Raw genomic sequence first — 18238 nt, forward strand, 5'->3', positions numbered from 1 at the left:
GGCGGTTCGGCGGACCGTCTGAGGCACCTCCGCTCTTGCGACTTGGCGGGGTCGGCCCCCCGCTCACCCGCCCCAAAAGGGGCCATCTGGGTATCAGATTGGACTTTGAGATATTGCGAATTTCCAGATGTGCTGGCCTTAAGTGGATGAAAAATCACATTTAGATATTCCACATACTTAAAGGCAACAACTCTCCATTATTTTGTCCATCAATTCAAGTTCAGTCTAAAGCTTTATAGTTATATTTGGAGAAACAGCTACCATGAACACTACCACCACTACCACCACTGCCACCACTCCGCCTCTCAATCAATCTTCTTTTGAGTGAGCTTCCTATGTTTTCCGCTGCCAGACAACAATTGCTAATTGAGGACGCTAGGTTGAGTGGTCCATATGGAGATTGGAGAGACGACCTTCACAATCAAGGCTATGCTATCATCAAGAATGCCATTGACCGAGAAAGGGCCCAGGGCTACCAGCGCAAAGCCCTGGACTGGCTCAAGTCTTTCAGCACAGCCCTCGACCTTGATGATCCTTCCACATGGACCAACGAAAACTTGCCTGTCCAAAGTAAAGTGAATACATTCAATGGGTATTCGGTCAGCCATGAGAAATTCATGTGGGATGCTCGCATGGAACCCAAGGTATTGGATGCGTTCACCAAGATCTGGGGTACGGACGAGCTACTCGTCTCGTTTGACGCACTGAACATCACTCTGCCAAACCGAGAAGACAAGCCAGCTCAAAAGCCGTGGCCCCACGTGGACCAGTCGCCAATGCGTCGCGGGATCCACTGTATTCAGGGCATTATCAATCTAAGCCATGCGGGTCCCGAAGATGGATCCCTTATGGTGTTCCCGAGGTCGAACGCAGCAACCGAGGGGTTCTTCGACACTGAGACCGACCCATCCACCTGGGAGCAGAAGGACATACGCCTATTCAGCGAGGAAGAAATCCAGTGGTTTGAAGATCATGGTATGAAACCATCCAAGGTGCTTGCTGAGCCCGGAGATTTAATCTTGTGGGATTCACGTACTGTGCATTGGGGTGGGGAACCAACAGTCAACAGCAACACGATCCGAACGGTGATTTATGCATCATATGCCCCTTTTAAGTTAGCGACCGAAGAGAGTTTGAAACTGAAGAAAGAAGCTTTTGAGTCTTATCGGGCAACGACACATTGGGCACACGAGAATATCGTTATACGCGATGGCGTGGTGCATCTCCCGGGTGGCCAGGTCGATCCCCGCAATCGCTCTGTGCCCTTGGAAGTGCCAGAGCACACAGATCGGTTGCTTCAACTAGCAGGAGTAAAGTCTTATCGGTAAATTAATATATTAATTTATCTTTTTTTTTTTTTCTGTGGTGGGCAGATGAAACACCTAGACAAGGATAAGCACATTGATTATTAAGGGGGCTAGGTTTTGGCGTTGACGAACCCCGCAGTGAGCGTTTGACGTCGATCTTCCGTATTGCTCACAGGACAAATATGAAATCATTTGAATCTCGCCCTGCCGTGGATTATCCACGGAAGCGTGCATCAATTGCATGTAATTTCTGTCGACATCGGTAGGGTTTTAATTCCCCCTTTTGACACACTCAACTAAATTAGACTAGGAAACGGAAGTGCGATGGTCAAAAGCCGACATGTGGCCTCTGCACCGATGCGGGGGCTCAGTGTGTCTATCAAGAAAGCGACAGGTAGAAAGCGTCACGATGAAAAAAAAAAAAGGGTTCCTAGATAGTGACGATCCACAGGGTGCAGGATATCCCAGCTGAAATCCTGCTTCGCTTGACCCATCTGGAAACCCTGATCGAGCAACAAAAGGACGCCATCACCGATCTCTCGGCCCGAGTAGGCTCTTCATCGGATCATCCAGTTCGGTCGACTTCCTCTATCTATTCGTCACAGCCAAAATATGACTGGGACCCATCATCGGAGCATGTATACGATAAATCCTCCTTCGGCCTCTTTTCACCGGAGAATACATACGGCCATGAATATACATTTACCATTCCGCCCGGTCATCATACGCCAACAGGAAGCCTATTTGCCTTGGATCGAATCAAGAATTTGGTTGGCGACTACCCTCAAGACTTTTTCAAGCAGATAGAAAAAAAGCGTCCATTCAACAGCATCCAAGTCGCAGGCATACCCCAGACCTTTGAACAAATCGACAGATCCCGACTACATTCCCACGTCACCAAACCTCTGATCACCGAGTTCCTCCAGCATGTCCATCCATTCTTCCCAATTGTTGAGCCGCAGTTGTTACATATGCTCTTTGATACTTTCTCAACATATACCAAGGTCAACAGCATCCAAACTTCACTTTATCTCGTCATTTTGGCTCTAGGAAAGGCCTCGTCGAATCCTCAGCGAATTTTTGATATCGAAGCGGACAAAGATCTGAGTGGGATGGAATATTTCGCTTCCGCGTATCACTACTTGAACAACCCGTTAATAACGTCCTTTACAGCGGACCACTTATTGCCTTTGGCTTTATTCTACGGCTCTTTGTATCTGCGTCACATAGGACGCCCAATCCAAGCATGGCAAATGATTCGTGATGCATCCGGTAGTGTGCAGATCATGATTTCCGAGTGGGTGTCTTCTTTGATACGTATTTCCGAGATATTGATACTGATTGGATACAGACTACATGACATGAACACGCACGAAGAGCGAGCTAGTCTCTACCGGATTGCTTGGGGTTGCTTCATCCTCGAATGGTTGGTATACTCTCTGGGATTATCTTGCATTCAGCTAACCACCTTGCCCCAGTGACGATCTCGCGGAGTTTCACTTCCCTCCCAGTGGCATTGAACTCCTCGTCGATAGATTGCCCTTCCCTCGAATTTCGGAAGATAGCCGCAACGGTCACCTTGTATTCCTCGCAATGTGCTCGATTCGAAAGCTTCTCAACCGTGTGCACAGTGCTCTGTATGCAAAATCTGACCAGGAGAATTTCCATGCCAGCCCTCCGCCCCAACACACAAGCGATACCCCCAGTGCGACCCCCCAAAAGCATTCCATTACATCTCTTAAGACAATCAGCGAGGAACTCGATCGTCAATTGGAGGATTGGTTTGGCTCTCTCCCAAATCCCATCAGACCAACCCTGGGCAATTCAATATCCGCCGATCACCCTTACGATACTTACATTCTCGCCCGGTACTATGCCACAAAACACATCATCTGCCGCCCGAGTCTTGTTTTTGCTGCCCACACCCAGGGCAGTACGGTATTGCCAGAGTTTATTTTCGCGAATTGCAAGAAATGTGTCGATAGCTGTCGCAAATTCATCTGGGCGGCATCGCTTCTTATGCGGCAGAGAACACACGCAAACTGGCATAGAATGCAATCGTAAGATCATCTCTTCGCTTTAAAGTGGCTTTGGCAGGTTCGTGAAGTTTACTTACTTATTTTCCACGTCTAGAATGTTGGCTGCCATTTTTACTCTCTCGACTGCAAAAACCACGCCGGCCTTAGAGGCCCTTGTTCCGGACTTCGATGAGCTAGTGAAAGAAGCAATTCAAAGCATTGAACTATGGGCGTCGCATTGCGAAACAGCGGATACAGTCGTCAGTATGTTGAAGACAATCCGCCAGAAAGTGCGAGTATCAGTTCGGGGAGCTTAGTAGAGAGCCTCTCGATCTATGCTTGGGTATATATACGTATTTTGTTACTTCATTTGCATGTATATTTGTGAATTTAAAGGCGCTGAAGATCATCGAACCTACCATTTTAAGCCTATTGAATATATTGTTATTTCAAAGAAGTTGTCTACGGTGGGTGTGTTATCAGTAAGCCCGTGATCTCCACCAGGGCAAGCTTTCGAACCCCCACGCGCTGCGGGAGGGATTTCGGGAAGGGATTCCAATCAGACAACACTTCACTTGCACAAGAATATGTCTCCACCACGACTAACGAGCCAGATTAATTTCATTCGTGGTGTTCGACTGGCAGGGGAGCTGTCCACCTGGGATATCCAGATTGAATACCCTGCAGACTCTCCACAGGGCACAGTCACCTCTGTGACCCCGCATGAGCCCTCTACTAAGGAGGATTTCGAGTCTCCTCTGGCGCTACCAGCCTTGACACACCCTCATATTCATCTCGATAAAGCCTTTATCCACAGCGCACTTGAATATGCCCCGCTTCTTCCTACGACTGGCACGTTCCAGGAGGCTTTGTCCTCCACGACCAAGGCCAAACAACAATTCAGCCATTCTGATATCATTAGAAGAGGAGAGTGGCTTCTTGCTGAGTCCGTTGCATCGGGTGTCACTGCAATGAGAGCATTTGTTGAGGTAGACCACACAGTGCAGCTGATTTGTTTAGAAGCTGCTGTTGCTTTGAAAAATCAATGGAAAGATTCTTGCGATATCCAAATCGTCTGTTTTGCGCAAGATCCTATATTCTCTAATGAACATGGAGAACAAAACATGGACTTTCTGAAAACCGCTCTTCATAAATATTCGCAAATCGATGTTATTGGGACAACACCATACGTCGAATCCAGTCCCGAGGCTGCAAAGCAAAACATCGAATGGGCGATTGACCGTGCCTTGGAGCTGAACAAACACGTCGACTTCCACCTTGATTATAACCTCGATTCAAACAAAGAGGCCCTAGTTTGGCATGTGTTACATACCCTCAAACAACGAAGCTGGACTAGCCACTCAACAGACAAGCGTGTCATGCTTGGTCATTGTACACGACTGACACTGCTCACGGAGAGCGAATGGGCCCGGCTAGCAACAGAAATCCACGAGAATAAACTCCCAGTCAGCTTTGTGGGTCTACCAACTAGCGATATGTACATGGCGTCACCTCCCAGAACGAGCGGGGACCGCAAATCTCCGCAAGATCGCCCGAGAGGCACTCTACAAGTCCTAGAGATGATCCGGAAATACAGCCTGGATGCAGTGATCGGGGTGAATAATGTTGGCAATTCGTTTACCCCATGGGGTTTGCCCGATCCGTTATCGTTGGCTTGTCTCGGCGTGGGAATCTACCAGGCTGGAAGTCAGGCGGATGCTGAGCTACTCTATGAATGTGTCTCGACGCGAGCCAGGGCGGCTATCGGGCTCTCTCCATCCCATTCGGGTCTATGTGTGAAGCAGGGGTATCAACCGGACCTGTTGTTGGTTCATCATAGAGATGATACTGGGTGTGAGGTGTCGCGGCCGCGAACAAATGTTGCGGAGGTTGTGTGGACTCCGCCGGGGAAATTGAATAGGGATGTGGTTTCTGGTGGACGACTTAAGATTTCTCCTTTTGCTGTGGCGGATTCAGACGCTCTGTATCAATTTTGATTTGGTTTCATACAATAGTGGCTGTCGAAGAAAGTGGTTATATGTACATAACGGTCAATGGGTGTGATCATCCATGCGAACTGGCGATTAAGAGATATGAATCAACGCGTTTCAGCGAACCGAGAATTTCAGAAGCGTGTAAGCATCCATCAAAGTCCCCATTGGATTAATAATGAAAATCCGCAGACACCAAAATCTGGCATCATGGACCGTCAACGATCGGGCAAAAGAGAGACACAAGGCATAGAGAGCTAATTGGTTGTCTTCGGCCGCAAGGCATAGAACTGCACAGGTAAGAGGTTGAAAGACTGGGGGAAGCCCTTCTGGAGTTCCGACTTGACGATCTCCATACCAGCCGCCTCGAAGACTTGTCTGAATTTCGCATCTGTCCTTGTGACACTGCTATCCTCACTGTCGTACATATCCTGTCCGGAGAAATGGGTGGACAGGTTCTCCTTGAGAACCATCAGACCGGTTTCAGTCAACGCCTTGCGGCACCGCACAGTATAGTCAATGAGCTGTGAGTCGGTGAGGTGGCCCACACACCACTGGACCCAGATCAAATCATATTTCTTCTCTGGGGTCCAATCTTCAAGGCCACGCGTGTAGATGGTTCCAAAGATGCCGTCTCTTTTCAATTGGCTGTCTTGCATCACTTGTGTGAATTTGGCTACCGGCTCTACGGCATCTACCACATCACAGACATGGCTCAGGAAACCTTCTGTCACTCGGCCGACACCGGCGCCACAGTCCACACCTTGGTGGAATTTGCCCTCAGATTGAACACCTGGTAGTAAACGGCGGATCTTGGCTAGGAAAGTTTTAGACCCCTGTAGGTCAATGCGTGACACTGAAGGGAACTCGCCCAGCATGCTGCCCGTGGTGGCTGGGACGCTGTTCCAATATTTCAAGGAGGCGGCATGGTCGATTTTGGAATCGGCTGTGGTGTTTGAGTCTGTCATGTTGGAAGTTTTGACAATGGTGGCCTGTATAATTGTTTATCGGAGTGATTGAACATCCGTAAGAGGCAAGATTGTCTTAGGTGATGAGTGTATCACGAGAAAATCTATATCTATCCCCATCACGTGATCATTTAATTGCAACGTACATCGTACAACGTGCAACGTTATAATTATGTTGTTATGACTATGTTGTACGTACATATGTAATTAACTAGTACTATGTAGTATGTTGTAGGCTCTATCTTCGATATGAATATATGCATCCTGTATTGTGATTGGTGGCTATCATTTCTCTGTCTGAACGCTAAAATCATTTCCCTGTTTTCTTGGCAATTTGACTTTAAATTGACCCTAATTGGCCTCATGAAGACGTGATACGCTAGACAAGGAAAAAAAAAAGACTTCGAGTGGGCTGTGCTATGATCGACAGGGATAGACCAGAAAAATCTCGATCTCCAATACCCTGAAACCTAAGCTCAGGGACTCAGGGCTTGGGGGATTACGTGGAAGCACTGGGGCGACACCTGGACACACCCGTTGAAACAGCGTTGTGATTGGAAGTGGCCCGCTGTAGCGTCTCCATAGGGGTGTAAACTGCCGATCGTTCATAAATCATTTCTTTCCCCTTATCATCTCCCTTTCAACCACTTTTTTCCTACTCACCACAGTCATTCCTTTATACTGTTTTTTTGATTTTCACCATGGCAAACGCTCGCTCATCGCAGGATGAGCGTAAGCTCGAGGGTGGCTCTCCTGCCCCCAAGGACAATGGCCTCCACCCCGGTTTCTACATCGCGTACGTAACTCTATTCAAGTCCTGAAGGCCTTGTTGTCCAGAATTAACTAAGACTTGACTTTTTAGCCTGTGGATTGCTCTGAGTTCCAGCGTCATCCTGTTCAACAAATGGGTTCTTGCGAGCGCCAAGTTCAGTATGGACCCCTTATCTCTGATCCCCTATTATTCACATTATTGGACTTCGCAGCTAACTTTTATTGATTCTAGACTTCCGTGAGTCTTTCCACCGCCAAGCGAGATTTAACCGCGTCCGGAGAAATCATTTACTGACATGAGATACCAGCGCTCTTCTTGACCACCTGGCACATGGTGTTCGCAACGGCGATGACCCAGATTCTTGCCCGGTTCACTACCGTGCTTGACTCCCGCCACAAGGTCCCAATGAACCCGGCCACCTATGCGTGAGCAACCCCGATGATGCAATATTGAATAACCAGCACGGCTGCAGTCCGACCCGAATTCTCGATCGCTAACCGGTGGATTTGTGTAATACAGTCGCGCCATTGTGCCCATTGGTGTCATGTTCAGTTTGAGTCTGATCTGCGGTAACTTGGCATACCTCTACCTGAGTGTTTCCTTCATCCAGATGCTTAAGGTGCGTTTGAACCGGGAGTTTCGGCCTCAGTTGCAATCTCCGTCCGCTCTCTCGAATGCTAGGCTCGACTCAATGCTAATACCATCTTTTCTAGGCTACCAACGCTGTCGCAACCTTGTTGGCCACCTGGGCTTTCGGAATCGCTCCTTACAACTTTAAGACTCTCGGCAACGTGGCTCTCATTGTTGTCGGTGTTGTGATTGCCTCGTTCGGCGAGATCAAGTTCGAGATGATCGGCTTCCTGAGTATGTTGTCTTCTGGTATATTTGAAATTCTAGTCCTAACGACCGTACAGTCCAGCTTGCCGGTATCGTCTTCGAGGCCCTCCGTCTTGTCATGGTCCAGCGTTTGCTCAGCTCCGCCGAGTTCAAGATGGACCCCTTGGTCTCTCTGTACTACTACGCCCCGGCCTGCGCCATCACCAACGGTGTCGTCACCCTCTTCGCTGAGGCTCCTCGTCTTACCATGGGTGATATCTACGGTCTCGGTATCGGAACTCTCGTTGCCAACGCACTGGTTGCTTTCCTTCTTAACGCTTCCGTTGTTTTGCTGGTAAGTCATTTCATCTCTTGGATAGTAACCACTCCGTCACTAACACACCAATAGATTGGCAAGACTTCTGCTGTTGTCCTGACCATGGCTGGTATCCTCAAGGATATCCTCCTTGTCGGTGCCTCCATGTTCATTTTCCGCGATCCCGTCACTCCCCAGCAGTTCTTCGGTTACTCCATTGCCCTGGCTGGTCTGGTGTACTACAAGCTCGGTGCTGAGAAGTGCCAGAGCCTTGCTACCGATGTGCGCCTCCAGGTTGGTGAGTACAATCGCAGCAACCCTGCCCGCACCAAGGCCATCCTCATCGGTGTTCCTTGCGCTCTCGTTCTGCTTGTTCTCTACAGTGGTAGCTCCGCCCCCGCTGCTGCTGCTCAGGTGACTCACTAAGCACGAACGCGCGTACATTGGCGAACTGAAGCAATCGACGGAAATTTGGAACACACGGAGCACATTCCGTGTGGGCCTATTGTTTCATGAATCCAAGCTCGGGTAAATAAACCCGATGCTTATGTTAAATTTTGATAAAGACCATGTCTTGTCTGGACAGGACAGAACATGCATGTAAAGTTAGGGGACATAGACGATATCTGGCTGTTTTCTTTGGGGATAGGATTTATAATAAACGGCTGTATGAAATTGATATATTGTATCAACTATATATTTATTCCTGGTGTTTCCATTGCGCAGTACGGAGTACAATGGTTCCAATTCAACGTTTCAGGTAGATTCCTCGACAATGACTCGGCGTATCACCTATATCAACCCTTTCATGGATAACGCTTGAACAAGATATCCGCCAGGCCATAGCAAACAGCCCCGACGGCAAAAGTAGCAACAAAGACAGAAAACGCGACGACATACGCAGGCCAGTCTTCGGCCGGAAACAGGGCAGTCCCATATAACTACCCCAAAGCAGCAACGCTAGTCATCCGCGCGAGCATGATCGCACGAACATCACGAGTAACCGAAGCTAGAGCGGTAGTAGCAAATGAAAGAGCCAGCGCGTTTCCCGTCCAGAGTGTCATGTTAATGAAGCACAAAAACACATACCGCGCAATATAGTTTTGAATACCCTCCGTAAGAGCGAAAAACATCATCCCGACTATCATGTTGCCCACCAATAGCCGTCCCCTACTATGGGATTTGCGGTCAGCAGCAAATGGGGATAGCGGCAGCCAGAGAGGCTATATAGAGCGGAGCTGTCATGTACTGCGCGGCGGTGGAGGTGTATCCCATGTCGTTGACCAAAGTCGGATAGAAGTATGAGATAGCCCCTGTTCCCAAAAGGGTCATGTAGCCCGGTATCAGCACCCAGGTTCGCCAATTTGAGAGTTCTTTGAGGAGTACAAAGATAGAGGTGTTTTGGTTTTTCGAGTCGCCTTGGTCGGCGATTCCATCATCGAGGACTCTCTGTTGGGCTAGCTTTCGTTCTTCGAGTCACTTACACTAAACCCTGCTTCGAAGACACCAAGAAGGAATCTGAGGTCTATCAGTTGGCCCTGATGACGGACAGCTCCCATTAAGGCCGCGACAGATCCCCATGAAAACGTGATTATCGGAATGAAAACTGATGGGCGAGTCCGAGAGAGAATGATACTAAGTCTAGACTTTAGGATTTTGTATGTGGAAGACACACAGTTTGCATGATACTTAGACAGCACTGCAGAGATAGTATAACCAATCACCCATACTATCGCTGCTGTATAGTATTGATGTGATGTGAGGTGCAGATCCTCTTCCATTCCGGCGATTTTGCAAAACCAATGTTCGCCTGTCCTAGTATTTTTATTTATTTTTAGCGGAATATAATTTGGCAATTGCCAGATTAAGGTACCATGTGGGAGAAAAGGTAAAGAATAAAGTCTGAAGGCATCAGATAGAGATCGATCTTTCAAACGAGCTTCTTCTCAGCGTCTGCATCGATAATTATACACCTGACGGTATTCTCAGAGTCCAAATCCTGAGCTTTATTATGTTCGACAGATATAGGCATCTCAGCGATGGTTGGTTGTATTAGTTGTCTAGCAAGTTAGGGAGTGATATTTATAAGGGAGATGACTTTTCAACCATCTTTCCTCGCATCTAGTCTGGAATTAGCGGTTTCATATCTTCAAATTTAAGGAGTTGTCAGTCTACATGGAAGAATCTTGGTCGACCTGGGGTAATATTCGGGATTAGGGTTGGATATACTGAGTGGTTGTCGACACGATCTTTTTTGACGCCACAAACATTCCACAACATTGGTTGTGTGATAGCAAAGCCCAACTCAAAACATTTGTCAAAAATACGGCACATAGGGCCTTGGTCTGTCTACAACTATACTGAAGAAATCAACACTACCCATATAGAGCGACGCAGTCAACTAACTCCATAAATAGCTAATAATAGAGACTTTGTGTATTGCGGTTCCATTTAAATCTAGCAGCTATTTGTAACAGACATTTTTAATTGTAAAAGCCCGACTAGATATTCGCGAAGTTGGCGGTTTTGGTGTTGTGGCTGTTTATGGGCAATGTGTCATTGTTGCGCGTGCGGGCCCAGACATGCCCCCAATGTCTTAAATTTCATCCTTCAAAGTATTCAAACACCCTGCGACATTTGTTAGTGGCTTCGCATCGAATTTGAAGCTTCTCAAGTGCTGAAAGCAGAAAACAAATATTTTGCCATGGCGACCAATAGAGGGATTGTTGTAATATCGGGAGGGAGCGCGGCGAACAATCTCGTCGATGTATTCAGCGCCGTCCGTGAAAGCAAGAATTGTCCACTTAGCTACATCATTCCAATCAGTGACAACGGAGGATCCTCCTCCGAGTTGATTCGAATATTCGGTGGCCCTGGGATTGGTGATGTTCGGAGTAAGCCCAACACCTTGGATCTCCCCTAACTTGCTTGCTAACTTGTCGGACAGGTCGATTGGTACGCTTGATTCCGGATTCGCCAGCAAACCCTGAGAGGTCAGCAGTCAAGGCATTATTTAACCATCGGCTGCCTGCGGAAGCAGGCATCGCAACCAATGAATGGCAGTCCATCGTTGACGGCACATCTGGGCTATGGACAGCTATCACCCCCGCAAAGAAAGAGTTGATACGCTCATTCTTCAATGTATTAAATCTGGAAATCCTGAAACGAGCCCGACCGCCATCATCAACTTTTGACTTCACCTCCGCAAGTGTGGGAAATCTTTTCTTGACTGCCGCCCGGCTGTTCAGTGGAAGCTTCGAAAGTGCCATCTATCTACTTGGGAGCATGTGTGGCGTTCCGTCAGACCTGGTGCGCGTAATCCCAGCAATCAACTCCAATTTCTCCCACCATATCTCTGCATCGCTTGCCGACGGAACTGTCATTGTCGGTCAGAACAGTATTTCGCACCCAAGCGAGGTGACGGCCCTTGAGCACAACTCCCGCTCTAGGAGGCCGAGTCTGCTCCTTGCCGATGGAGATGATGTTGATTACACGGATTCCGAAATGTCGGACCCGACGACATACGAAGAGGATCATCTTCCTGGCTCTCTGGCAACTCTCCGCAACAAGAATATCAAGTTCAGTAAAACCGAGAACGAAGATTTGAGTTCCAGAATCACTCGCATCTGGTACATCAACCCCTACGGCCAGGAGATCCGACCACCCGCGAATCCGCGAGTGCTAGAAGCAATAAACGATTCCCAGGCCATTATCTACAGCATCGGATCCCTCTACACATCAATCATCCCTGCTATCGTCCTACGAGGCGTAGGCAAAAGCATCGTTTCCAGTCCTGCCCGGCACAAAATCCTTATTTTGAATGGATCATTGGATCGGGAAACGGGGCCTCTATCCGCACCATTTGCCGCGTCTGATTTTGTGGAAGCAATTGTAAGCGCTGGAGAGGAGAGCCGTGGACGGGGCCCGATTGTTCATGCTCAGCATCAAAGCCAGGATCCCGCGACGACTTCAGTGCAAGACAATGTTCAAAATTACAGAGCCCTTCCATATACCAACTATGTGACTCATATCTTGCATCTGGATGGTCCGGGGACACCGCATGTGGACCGGGAGCGGCTCACGAATATGGGCATTGAAACGCTTCGTCTTTACGGACGAAAGATCATGGCTAAGGATGGTGATAAAGAGACCGTTGTGGGGATGCAATATGATCCCAATGCCCTTGTGCAGGCCATTGAGGTAGTGTTGGGGAAGAAGGGGGATGCAATGGTTCGTGGGGGTCTGGGAAATGCGCTGAGTCGACGGAATACACTCGATCCTGCAAGAAGGGACCGAAAGGATATGCAATAGTATCTGTTCAGAAGTAAACATTGTATTATAATCTATTTCGAGATACAACTACGTCACCATGTAAATCAATAGAAAATGGAACTCCATTCGTCAATCCCAGGTCGTTAACCACAGACGCAAATCGCTTATGCAAAATTCCAAAAATATACCATCCATTCCCATGCTCCGATTCGCAATGCCGCAAGAGTCGAGAGAAAACAAAGATTTGAAGAGCCGAGGGAAAAGTTGATGGAAAGGCTTTATGAGCTCGACACGGGAAGATCACCTCGCTTTTTCGTCAGGAACAACAGCGGAATGAGATTCTTAGACTTCCCAGGCGTCTCCTTTCGCGAAATCGGTGTGCGGCACACCGGGCAGGTCCCCTTGTGGTGTTTCGAAGAGTCACCGCCGCGTGTTTGTTCGCTCATCTTCAAGCAGTCGATGATGCACTTGTGACAAAAGAGATGACCTAAACATGAGGAGTCAGTAGAAGCCCTGGCATGATCAAAGCTTATATGGTAATGAAGAACATACCGCATGAGGTGCTCGTTGCGTCCACAGGCGTCTCCATGCAAATGGGACATTTGTAAGCGAGTATAGCGGAGAGGTTTGAATCGCTTTCCGCTGATGCCTGCGCTTTGATGGCATCCTCCCTCTGCTTAGCTACCGTTCGAGCAAGTGCGGCTGCGCCTGAGTCGTCGGTCATATCGATTGTTTCGATGTGCTCCTCGGAGATAGCCGAAGAGGATGCGACTGGATCGCCGTGTTCGTCGCTCCAGTTACGGCGACGCTTAACACCGCGAGCAGTAGCCAATTGTCCATGGCTGGAAGAGGTTGTAGGGTTCGACGCGGTAGGCGGGGAGGAGGATAAAGAGATGGGATTTTGCCGCGATGATCTGGTTGTCAGGTCGACAACATCAGCCCTATTTCTGCTCATTGTAACAGACTGGGAAGTAGGACTCTTTCTAAAAGGTCTGCGTCACGTTGAACGAGGGAAATAGTCTAGGATTGGAAAGTCGTTCGTCTGCAGCTCTGTGCTGCCGTGTGGACCAGGACGTGGGACGATCTAGAATTGGTGGCCGACGAACAGCCTCAGGATTTTGAAAGATTTCGTTAAGACACAATGCCGCTATCATGAGTTTGAGCAGAAAAGTATTGTCAGCAAAATCGGGGGCCTCTTCAGCGATCAAAGCAGGTGATGGCGACAATGCCGGACACATGGATCTTATCGAACAGGTCATGTGGCGATAAGGGATCAGATAAGCCCGCTTAGTATTGCCTGTCTATGATTGGAAGGCGGTCAGCGAGTTAATGGAGGGGTGTTCATTGATTGGATATAGTGTACCACGTGATCAAGTCCCTCGAACAGAATTTCGTATTGTCTACAAGTAGAAGGCGGTCCAGAACACAGGGAAAACAATATTCCGACCGGCATGACGCCCCAGATCTGAGATATCGTGATAGGCGATGATATGGAAATTACCTACATTCATCTTCAATACTTCTTTTTTTAGGATTTTCTTCGGGCTACCAGTGCAGCCTTACGGCTGTGGCCATACTTTTAACATGACATAACATTGGCAACTTCTATTTTTATGATGTTATCTTGGAAGTCCTCCTGCACTCCTTGTTCCAGGGGTGCCGTGAGGTCTTTCTCGCGACTGAGCTCGCCGCTCCTGGTTAAGCCGCCATCATGGTACCAATTACACAGAAGTCATACAAGACTTTCCTCTACTTCCGCCGACAATGTTACCACAACACGATCTCTTTCTGGTGGGTGTCCTGTCTTTTGCGCTTTTCGATAAGAAAACAACCAAATCGCAATTACTGATCTCGCGCAGTCCCTTCCTCATCCAGATTCAATGACATCGGAGTCCAACAGCTGAGTGACCATGTCCATGCTCAAGTCTTCCCAAATAAAGGTCGCGTCCCGGACCCAGAACTAGTCGCTCTTTCGAAGGATCATTTGGCTAGACATGAGCTCCTGGGCAAATCTCAAAATGGCGCCGGTCCTGTCGCATTCGATCTTCCTGCTCTCAAGGGGCAAACATTGGACGAGCACTTCTACAAACTTGGAATGGATTCTTCCGAGCCCTACCTGTCATGGGCTAAATCATATGCGGCTCACAACTGTCCGGCCAAACCACGCAAATGGGTCAAACGCAGTGGATGGACGAAATACCATAGTGATGGCACTTCTGAGCCTGTCGACGCCCCAAATGAATCAATGTTAACATTCGACACCGAGGTGATGTACAAAAATAATTCATTTGCAGTCATGGCTTGTGCGGTAAGCCCGACAGCATGGTATGCCTGGCTATCACCATGGCTTCTCGGCGAGTCAAAGAATGAAATACAGTTGGTGCCCTTAGGAGATCCCACTCAACCTCGCATTGTGGTTGGCCACAATATTGGTTACGATCGAGCCCGAGTCCTTGAGGAATACAACATGCAGCAATCTCAAAACTTCTTTCTTGACACAATGTCCCTTCATGTGGCGGTCAACGGCATGTGTTCACAACAGAGACCAACATGGATGCGCCACAAAAAGAATCAGGACATGAGAGATAAAATCGCGAATGAGCACGATTCTGTGGAGCTTGCCGCACTTCTCGAAAACAATATGTTGAGGGAAGAAGAGGAAGAGCTTTGGGTTGGGCGAAGCTCGGTGAACTCCCTGCGAGATGTGGCTAAATTCCATTGTGATGTCACCATCGATAAGGCGCAGAGAGATTTCTTCGGTGAACTTGATCGTGACTCCATCCTGGGCAGACTGGAGGAGCTTCTCGACTACTGTGCCGCCGATGTTGCCATCACCCACCGTGTCTACCGAAAAGTTTTCCCCAACTTTCTTGAGACTTGCCCGCATCCTGTCAGTTTCGGCGCTCTTCGACACTTGTCCTCTGTCATTTTGCCAGTCAACCAGTCCTGGGAAGAGTATCTTGCCAGCGCAGAGGAAACCTATCATAAGCGACTTGACGATGTCCAAAGTAAATTGCTAGCACTATGCGACGAGGCATTGAAGTATAAAGATCAACCAGACATTTACACGAATGATCCTTGGCTACAACAGCTGGACTGGTCCGGCCAAGAGATCAAAATGGCGAAAGGAAAGAAGAAGGGCGATCCTCCTCGGCCGGCAGCCAGACAAAAGAAACCAGGAATGCCCAAGTGGTACAAGGATCTTTTTACTTCAAACGCTGCAGAGATCAACCTGACGGTACGAACTCGCATTGCACCTGTTTTGCTGAAACTGTCATGGGACAACTACCCTCTTGTTTGGTCGGACCTTCACGGATGGACTTTCCGCGTTCCCCGTGATCAAATCAAACAGTATGAGAACCAGCCAGTCGTCATGTGCGATATGGCCGAGGAAAAGAACACCGAGTTGCGAGACGATAGGAAAGCCACATACTTCAAAATTCCCCACAAAGACGGCCCCCAGGCCAGGTGTACCAATCCGCTTGGCAAAGGGTACATGCAATATTTCGAGCGTGGAATCTTGTCGTCTCAATATGAACTTGCCAAACAAGCGCTAGATATGAACGCGTCATGCTCCTACTGGATCAGCGCCCGAGATCGAATCAAGGGTCAAATCGTGGTCTATGAAGATCAGGTGCAAAAGGGCGGAGAGAAGAGTCAAGCAAGTGAGAATCGTGTCGGGTTCATTCTGCCTCAAGTTATTCCCATGGGAACCATCACTCGACGTGCCGTGGAAAATACTTGGTTAACTGCAAGTAACGCGAAAGCCAACCGTGTTGGGTCAGAGCTAAAGGCTATGATCAAAGCACCGCCAGGCTACTCGTTCGTTGGAGCCGATGTCGACTCCCAGGAATTATGGATTGCAAGTCTTGTTGGAGATGCCCCATTCCAGATTCACGGAGGAAACGCAATTGGCTTCATGTGCTTAGAAGGGTCCAAAGCTGAGGGGACGGATCTTCACTCACGAAGTGCGTCGATTCTGGGAATCTCGCGTAATGATGCCAAGGTCTTCAACTACGGCCGAATCTACGGGGCAGGCGTCAAGTTCGCCGCTACTTTACTTCGCCAGTTCAACCCATCTCTGACTGAAAAGCAGACACAAGAGACTGCTAAGAACCTATACAAAGAGACCAAGGGAACGCGCACTTCACGTCGCCTATTGAGTGAGACGCCGTTTTGGCGAGGTGGCACTGAATCCTTTGTGTTCAATAAACTCGAAGAGTTCGCGGATCAAGAACGACCTAGAACCCCCGCTTTGGGTGCTGGGATCACCGAGGCGCTCATGCGACGTTTCATCAACAAAGGCAGCTTCATGACTTCCCGAATCAATTGGGCCATTCAGTCGTCGGGTGTCGATTATCTTCACCTCTTGATCGTTGGCATGGACTATCTCATCCGACAATTCAACATCCAGGCCCGCTTAGCCATCACTGTTCACGATGAAATTCGCTACCTTGTCAAAGATGAAGACAGGTACCGCGCTGCAATGGCTTTGCAGATTGCCAACGTTTGGACCCGCGCCTTATTTTCGCAGCAAGTGGGCATTGATGATCTTCCCCAATCCTGTGCCTACTTCTCAGCAGTCGACATTGACCATGTGCTTCGCAAAGAAGTCGACATGGACTGTGTGACTCCCTCTCACCCCCACAAAATTCCGCATGGTGAAACGCTGGATATCACTCAGCTCCTGGATAAGGATCAAGAAGCTTTCTTGGACCCTTCCATCACACCACAGTCGCCTCCAAACCCCGAAAAATACCCATACACCCCACGGGAGTCGGTCATGTCCGCCTTCCAAGCATCCAACGACATTGACTTTATCAAAGCTCAGATCACCAAGGATGACAAAGAGCTCCGCGATATCATCAAGGAGAAGACGCGAGCAGCTACTGGTGCCAGCGCTCCTAGCCCTCGCACCCCTTCTACCAAACCGAAAGGCAAATCTACCAATTGGACCTCAGCAAAGCCCCAGCGGGCGGTTCTGATGGACATGGAGTCAGGTCTCTATCCCGACTTCCACGGCCCCCCTAGGCCTAGTTCTCATGGGAACAAGCAGCCTCAAATGGGATTCCACCGTCCTTCCTGGAAACCACGGGCAACAACAGCCCGAGTATAATGCTGTCTTCCGCCCCTTCTCTCATTCTCTCATTCTCTTTGTATTTTCTTTGGCAACCTATTTTTACTGTAATTATTGCTCTATTTTCCCATCTTGTTTAACTATTGTGGATGTTGTATCTGGAGTGATTGGCAGCGAGCATTGGGACGGCGTTACTGTATGGTGCATAGTGATGTGATGGAATGGAAACCGTGTACCTGTTATGTATTTGTACGAATCAACCTTAATGAGTTCAAGAGTCCTAAATATGTAGCCTATATGTATGTATGTAACTATGTATTAACTAACTATGAAGTAGAGTTCGTACTCTGTACTTCATCGGGGCTGTACCCGTCCATTGTCTCCCTTAAATAAGATAAGCATAAGTTACTCCACCCCCCTGCGAAAACCCCTGTCTCCTCTTTTTTTCTGTTTTTTTCCTGCTCACTATTTATTCATTACTTTCGTTTCTTCATTTTCATGTCTTTTATGTTCAAATATAGCCTTTCAATTTGAGACCGGTTTCGTCTAAATTATCTCTGCAGACGCGGCAGAAAAACGCCCCTTCGACGTCATATCCCCCGCGCAAGTTCGACATGTTCTCCCTTGAAGTTGTGGTGTCTCAATGAGAGGCGCATCGATTATTCAAATAAATATACTGAGTATATTTTCGTCAGGCATTG

General features: G+C 48.4%; 8 protein-coding genes across 8 annotated transcripts; 5 read left to right on the top strand and 3 right to left on the bottom strand.

The window, feature by feature from the left end:
* Window positions 1-262: 262 nt before the first annotated feature.
* N7471_005808 (Phytanoyl-CoA dioxygenase) lies at window positions 263-3642 on the top strand (the record flags this gene model as incomplete). The annotated part of the gene is made up of 8 exons (XM_057278527.1): window positions 263-324; window positions 380-1324; window positions 1447-1569; window positions 1618-1701; window positions 1759-2604; window positions 2659-2733; window positions 2786-3367; window positions 3441-3642. 8 exons carry the CDS (start codon window positions 263-265, stop codon window positions 3640-3642), a joined length of 2919 nt encoding a protein of 972 aa, XP_057138137.1.
* A 270-nt stretch (window positions 3643-3912) lies between these two features.
* On the top strand, window positions 3913-5322 carry N7471_005809 (putative zinc metallopeptidase; the record flags this gene model as incomplete). The annotated part of the gene is made up of 1 exon (XM_057278528.1): window positions 3913-5322. One exon carries the CDS (start codon window positions 3913-3915, stop codon window positions 5320-5322), a length of 1410 nt encoding a protein of 469 aa, XP_057138138.1.
* A 251-nt stretch (window positions 5323-5573) lies between these two features.
* On the bottom strand, window positions 5574-6284 carry N7471_005810 (N-terminal protein methyltransferase; the record flags this gene model as incomplete). Its single annotated transcript, XM_057278529.1, has 1 exon — window positions 5574-6284. The coding sequence occupies one exon, from the start codon at window positions 6282-6284 to the stop codon at window positions 5574-5576; it is 711 nt and encodes a 236-aa protein (XP_057138139.1).
* A 701-nt stretch (window positions 6285-6985) lies between these two features.
* Window positions 6986-8614, top strand: N7471_005811 (uncharacterized protein; the record flags this gene model as incomplete). The annotated part of the gene is made up of 8 exons (XM_057278530.1): window positions 6986-7080; window positions 7147-7214; window positions 7288-7293; window positions 7364-7481; window positions 7576-7675; window positions 7770-7920; window positions 7971-8227; window positions 8282-8614. 8 exons carry the CDS (start codon window positions 6986-6988, stop codon window positions 8612-8614), a joined length of 1128 nt encoding a protein of 375 aa, XP_057138140.1.
* Window positions 8615-9129: 515 nt separating this feature from the next.
* On the bottom strand, window positions 9130-9747 carry N7471_005812 (Major facilitator superfamily domain general substrate transporter; the record flags this gene model as incomplete). Its single annotated transcript, XM_057278531.1, has 3 exons — window positions 9130-9358; window positions 9438-9637; window positions 9673-9747. 3 exons carry the CDS (start codon window positions 9745-9747, stop codon window positions 9130-9132), a joined length of 504 nt encoding a protein of 167 aa, XP_057138141.1.
* Window positions 9748-10892: 1145 nt separating this feature from the next.
* Window positions 10893-12499, top strand: N7471_005813 (uncharacterized protein; the record flags this gene model as incomplete). The annotated part of the gene is made up of 2 exons (XM_057278532.1): window positions 10893-11082; window positions 11136-12499. 2 exons carry the CDS (start codon window positions 10893-10895, stop codon window positions 12497-12499), a joined length of 1554 nt encoding a protein of 517 aa, XP_057138142.1.
* A 239-nt stretch (window positions 12500-12738) lies between these two features.
* On the bottom strand, window positions 12739-13415 carry N7471_005814 (uncharacterized protein; the record flags this gene model as incomplete). Its single annotated transcript, XM_057278533.1, has 2 exons — window positions 12739-12947; window positions 13013-13415. 2 exons carry the CDS (start codon window positions 13413-13415, stop codon window positions 12739-12741), a joined length of 612 nt encoding a protein of 203 aa, XP_057138143.1.
* Window positions 13416-14076: 661 nt separating this feature from the next.
* On the top strand, window positions 14077-17576 carry N7471_005815 (DNA-directed DNA polymerase gamma MIP1; the record flags this gene model as incomplete). Its single annotated transcript, XM_057278534.1, has 2 exons — window positions 14077-14251; window positions 14320-17576. The coding sequence occupies 2 exons, from the start codon at window positions 14077-14079 to the stop codon at window positions 17574-17576; spliced, it is 3432 nt and encodes a 1143-aa protein (XP_057138144.1).
* Between the last annotated feature and the right edge of the window lie 662 nt (window positions 17577-18238).

This window comes from Penicillium samsonianum (assembly GCF_028829775.1).
Source record: "Penicillium samsonianum strain IBT 33392 chromosome Unknown utg000003l_segment0_segment0, whole genome shotgun sequence".
NCBI lineage: Eukaryota > Fungi > Ascomycota > Eurotiomycetes > Eurotiales > Aspergillaceae > Penicillium > Penicillium samsonianum.